General features: G+C 35.5%; 1 protein-coding gene across 1 annotated transcript in view; it reads right to left on the minus strand.

Annotated features, from left to right (window-relative positions):
- Positions 1–6,000, minus strand: part of IFIH1 (interferon induced with helicase C domain 1) — a 49,797-nt gene that overhangs the window by 36,980 nt on the left and 6,817 nt on the right. Inside the window, 1 exon segment of the mRNA NM_001290175.1 lies at positions 1,824–1,967. Within this exon segment, the coding sequence (NP_001277104.1) occupies positions 1,824–1,967 (144 nt within the window).

The following is a 6,000-nucleotide window of genomic DNA, read 5'->3' on the forward strand; positions in this document are numbered from 1 at the left end:
TATCTCTACCGTGGGAGTGTGGGTGACTTTTTCTTTGTACGTTTCTCTGTTTCTAAATTTGCTGCCATGCAGCCATATTACTTTTCTATGTAGAAAATAGTAAACTTTTCAATCGTATGGTGGGGTCAGCTTATACTGGCTTACAAGAGCCAATTGTTATATTTTCAGGAATTTTGTTAAGCACAGCCATTTAAAAAAATTAAATTACATAAACTTACAATTAAATAAATTATATTAAAAGTAATGGATACTTAAACCCATCATTTCCTAATCATTTTGCTAGATTTTACTATTATCTCAGATGTTGAGGCTATGTATGCCTGTGTGTGGTGGAAATGCCATATAATGTTGTGCTACTGCACAGCTCTTCACAACTTTGTGTTTTCCTGTGTTCATTGGTGATTTATGTTGAAGGCTTGAAATTAGCCTTAGTGGGAGCATTTACACCATGGAGATTGGTATACACTACAAATTAGGGCTATTTTCTTTTCCCCTGAGAGCTACTTATTAAACATTTATTAGTACACCAAAGAGACTTTAAGTATTTCTTGAGAAAATAGAATGTAGTCCTTTTGGGGACAGAAAGGAGTAGAGAAGGCTTCTATTATGAGCAAATTAGGGAGAGGAACATAATTAAATTACTTCGATTCTTCCAGAGCTGTTTCATATCAAAAAGGTAGACATGGTGGCATCGAGTTGTCACACGAATTAGTTACTGAAATTCAAGCCAACAATAGTTTAGTACCTATTTATCTTCCTTGCTGTAAGGTTTTTAGTGTTTAGTCTTAGTTTTAGTTTTTAGTTTTTAGTCTCTACAATACAGTCGAAACTCTCTGAGACATCTCAATCTGAAAAATGAGGAAAAAGTACTGGCATTACTTGATTATCAGAGCTTTGGCTAAAACAAACTAATTGCAGTCATGTGCCACTTAACAACTAACTGGTATATGCTCTGAGAAATGCATCTTTAGGCGATTTTGTCGTCATGTAAACATTATAGAGTTCACTTACATAAACCTAGATGGCATAGCCTACTACACACTTAGGCGATAAGGTATAGCCTGTTGCTCCTAAGCTACAAGCCTATACAGCATGTTACTGTACAAAACAACAAAATTAAGCACAAAGGAAAATGATGTAATCAAGAGACACAGTTAACATGAGGTGTTTGAGGCTGCTGCCAGGGTAGCACAACATACAGTTTTACAGCAAACTTTTTTTTTAAAGTCCGAAAGTATACTCTAAAGTAATTATAAAAAGTATAGTAAATACATAATTACATGTGCTATACTTTTATATGACTAGTAGTTTATTGTTTACGAGAGCATCATCACAAACACATGAATAACGCATTGTGCTACCATCTTACAACAGCTATGACATCACTGGGCGACAGGAATTTTTCAGCTCCATTATAATATTACGTGACCACTATATGAGGGGCCCATCATTGACTGAAACATTGTTATATGGTGCATAACTGCAATGTATTTGAAAATACTTTGAAAACCATGAAATGTAGGGTACGTTTATGACACATTGTGTTACAAGGACCACAGATGTCTTATAAAGTAAAATTAGAACCAAATGTGTTCATATTCATAACATATTAATATTGCATTAGTTTTGAAAATATTTTCAGCCACCAAGAGGAATGATTTTAATTCATTCTCTTTTAAAAAAATATTATTTTAGTAAATATGCTTACAAAACCCCAAAGTCCAAATTTTCTCCTTCTGCTTAACAGATCTTGGTGTCATTAATGCACACTGATATTTTTTAGAAATAGCATTTTGTGCATGTAACGTAGGTGTTCCAAGTACCTGAAGCTACAGAAGAATCCACAAAAGATGATTCCAACGAACTCTCCATGTCCCGACCCTGTTTCTCTGGACTTGGCTGATCTGTGGCTAAAAGAAGTGGCTCTTTAACTTCAGGTCCATCTTCTCGTAATACATTCTCAGTTTCTATGAATAAAAGTATTAGAATGTAAAAAATAGTGCAACACAAGAAGTTATATAGTATTCATTTCACTGAAAATGAAATGAGGATACCTAATAGAGATTTACCTGAATGTACTTCAACTACTTGAAATTTTAAACAGAATGCAAATTGTATTGCAATGCAAGCTTTTATACACCATAAGTAGCTGTTATTGTTACTTTGAAAACCAAGTGGGAGTCTCCACTAGAGATATGCCCAAAAGTACTTCAATATTTTGACATTTTGAAAGGCTTGGAAGGTATTTTTTGTTCTGACACAGTATTTATATTTTTAATATGAACATAGTGAGTAATTCTTTGTAATGATTAAGTTTTATCTAAAAAGACAATATAATAAATATTATGCTAATCACAAGAAAAGTGTAATGATTTCCTATCTGACCATCGCCTTTAGGAAGTAAGTCATTTATTCAGTGATACAAAGTCACATTTAGAGCTGAATTAATGAAAATGTAAATTTGGTGGTAGTTTTCCTTTAGCTTGTGCTCTTGCCATTTTGTTCCCTCACTGTACGTTTTACATGAGATGTACATATGCTTTAATGTCAGCCTAAATTCATGTATTCTGAATTCCTGGAGATTTTTTAAAAATTCAGTGAAATATTCTATTTCCTTTCTTTCTTCTCTTCATTTCTCTTGCCCAGCCTTTCTTCCTTCATCCAACCTATATTGAGTGTTTTCTTAAGGGACTATATGGTTATAAAGGAAAACAAGAGTTTCTGTCCTTCTGAAGCTCCAATCTGTCAGAAAAAAAAAAAACTGATGCCATAAAAAAAAAAAACCAAACTATCATTTTGGATTTACCCATCCTATAAAATAAGGGGGAAATATATCATGTGTACGAAGAATTTTCTAAAGAAAACTGTTGTGATTTTGGGGTTTGTCTTTGGCCAGACAACTTGGCAATGTTTGTACTACATATTAAGTATGTTTGGAATTTATAACCATAATAGTCAAATTGTTTTGTGCTTACCATATAAATACTTTACATATGCTAAATTATTTGATCCTCAAAATAACCCTAATAAGTAATATTATTATCCCCATTTCACAGAGAAGCAAATTGAGGCACAGAGAAGGCATTTACTTGGCCATAGTCACATATCTAGGGAAATGAAGGAGCAAGGATTCAATAAGCATCCAGAGCCTAGGCTCTCACATTTGTCATCTCGGGCCATCGTTAGCAAAATACCATAGATTGAGTGGCTCAAGCAGCAGAATTTTATTTCCTCATAGTTCTGCAGACTGAAAGTCCAAGATCAATGTGTCAGCAAGGTTGGTGTCTGGGAAATAGCTCCCTAGGTTGCAGAAAGCCATCTTCTCACTGTGTCCTCCAAATGGTAGAGAGAGGAAGAAAGGGAGGGAGAAACAGAGAGAGAGAATATCTCTTCCTCTTCTTATAAAGCCACAGTCCTATCGGATTTGGGCCTACTCTTCTGACCTCATTTAACCTGAATTACCTCCTGAAGACCCTATATCTAGATACAGACATAATGAGGGTTAGGACTTCAGCATATGAATTTTGGGGTGACACAGATTTAATCCTTAGCAGCTCCTAACCAAAAGAATAATCACGGCTAATTTCTGATCATCAAAGTCTGACAGAAAAATGCTTAGATTCCCATAATAAGTTCAGCAAACAATATCTAAATCTCTGACTCCTCTGATTGGATTTTCAAGGAAATGAAAAGCCTCACTTGTTTGAAATAATTTGGTTAGAAATAACTGAACTGCAGGTAGGGGTAGTTGGAAAGCAGAAGAATGCTGAGCCCTGGACAGAGATTGGTATTTGCCATTCGACCTTCAAAGGAAGCTTCGAGACCCATTTCTGTTCTGCTCCCTGCCCTCATAAGAGCCCACATATCTGAGTCAATATCCATCATCACCCACGTTGGTTGAAAAAGGGAGAAGCAGCCCCAGGACCCTGCCATGGGATCAGGAAAGGATAAAAAGATGATGGAGAATTGGTGCCACTGTTTTTCTTTTCACAAGGCCTTTCTCACTTTTATAAAGTGCTTGGCCTTGGCCAACCAGGATATGTGCATGGGCTGAGAGAATCTGGACAAACTAGTCTTTAAGCCATTGTGAAGCAAACACATAAAGACCTAATCATAATACAAAGTTATAGCATATAATAAGAAAAGTAGAGGAAGGTATGTGAACATTAAATGTATATGATGAGATGTGTTATAACACAGGTATTACATGAGATGTACTATATATATTCTCCATAGATTGCTATTGTTCAAAGAATTACAATTTGAAAAATTATGTTAAACTGCTAATGAGGTACTTTGCAAAGTAGAACTTAAAAACATCTTAGCAAGAAATATTGCCAGACATGTTGTCTATATCAGGAGAATCTTGAAGACACTTCGGAGCAGATCTTCTAGACCCTTTCCTAAACAATTATGCCACTGTACACAACTGTAATATGGATTGGTACCCTCTAATTTGGGGGATGGATATGAGAAGGTCTTTTGTGGTCTGAAAGGCTACCCTTTCTAATATCCTTTGATACACTAAGGCCAAAATTTCCCAAGGAACAGAAAAAAAAATCTAGACTATAGTGATTTCTCTTTGAAATTCAAGTCTTAGAATGCATGTTGTGACTGAAAGTGTCTCCAATAGGTTTTGAAAGGGAACTTGTCATGAGAGGGGTGGTCTGGAATAGGGTCCAGGGACCGGTGCTCTTATGTGAATCTAATGCCTGACCATCAGAGGTGGAGCTGAAGTGGTGATGCTAGTGCTGGGGGCAGCTGCAAATACAGATGAAGCTTAGCTCTCTTCCCTGTCACTCACCTCCTGCTGTGCGGCCTGGTTCCTAACAGGCCACTGAACTGTACTAGTCCAGGGCCCAGGGGTTAGGGACACCTGTTCTAGAGAACTGAAGCAAAATACAGATGTTTCTGACTGAGAAGGACTTTCTATACAGTTAATTCTTCCTGTGGAAACAGAAGAAATGACAGTAGAAACCCTGGAACCTGCTTGTGGACAGATCATAGAGTCACTGCCTGGATTTTGAAAGTTGAATTAGCCAAGTTTGACTGAGTAAGCACCAGCACCCCAATCCCAATGCTCAAATAATTCCAGAAAGAAGGGAGAGCTGCAAGGCCTCTTGAGATTTTCACTTTGGGCATTCTTGAACATATGACACTGCATAGAGTTTGTTTGGTGGTGAAGAAAAAACTTACCTAAACATCTTTAGATCTTTTTTAATACCTTGTAATAAAAATATTTGCCTTCTTCTCTGTCTCTCTTTCCCCCCGCCTTCTCTCTCTGTGCATGTGTATGTATAAATATATATTGGGGTGTGTGTGTGTGTGTGTGTGTGTGTGTGTGGTATATATTTCAAATTAGGCAAAATAAATAATATTCTGTTAATAATTTAGTAACTATCTGTTTTTATTTTGCATAAACAACTTCAAAAATTATTTACTGTGTGCCCTATTTCATTAGAAAGTGTGATAAGGACTCTGTATGTCTCCTTTAAGTCCATATCTCCAGCACCTAGAACAGTGTCTAGCACATCGTTGGCATTCATTAAATGTTAGTTGAATTAGCGTGAATGGTTGAATGAGTAGTAGTGATGTAAGCTTGAAATGATTCTAATTTATTTAAATCATTTATTACCAATTAACTGTCAATTTGTCTTACATATGATGTTTTTGAGAACACAAGATGCATACTCTGAAAAGAAAAATAAGATGGCAGTTTAAATTTGTTTTACAAATAATATATGTGAAACAGCTATAGAATGCTACTTTATTATTATAACTGAATAATTTTCAAAGCTCACTTGAAGTAATATTGAAATACGTTGCCTACCATAGACCTTTTATCAAATACTTAATAAATTCCTTTAAAATGTATATAAGTATCTAGGAGACTATGCAGCAGAATTGTAATAACCATTAAAATATTTTATTCCGATTTATTTGTCTGTTCAATGTTAAAAACAGCTTGATACGAATTTCAGGCAATCACCACGTTTCCAA

This window comes from Pteropus alecto, unplaced genomic scaffold (genome assembly GCF_000325575.1).
Source record: "Pteropus alecto unplaced genomic scaffold, ASM32557v1 scaffold3, whole genome shotgun sequence".
Lineage (NCBI taxonomy): Eukaryota > Metazoa > Chordata > Mammalia > Chiroptera > Pteropodidae > Pteropus > Pteropus alecto.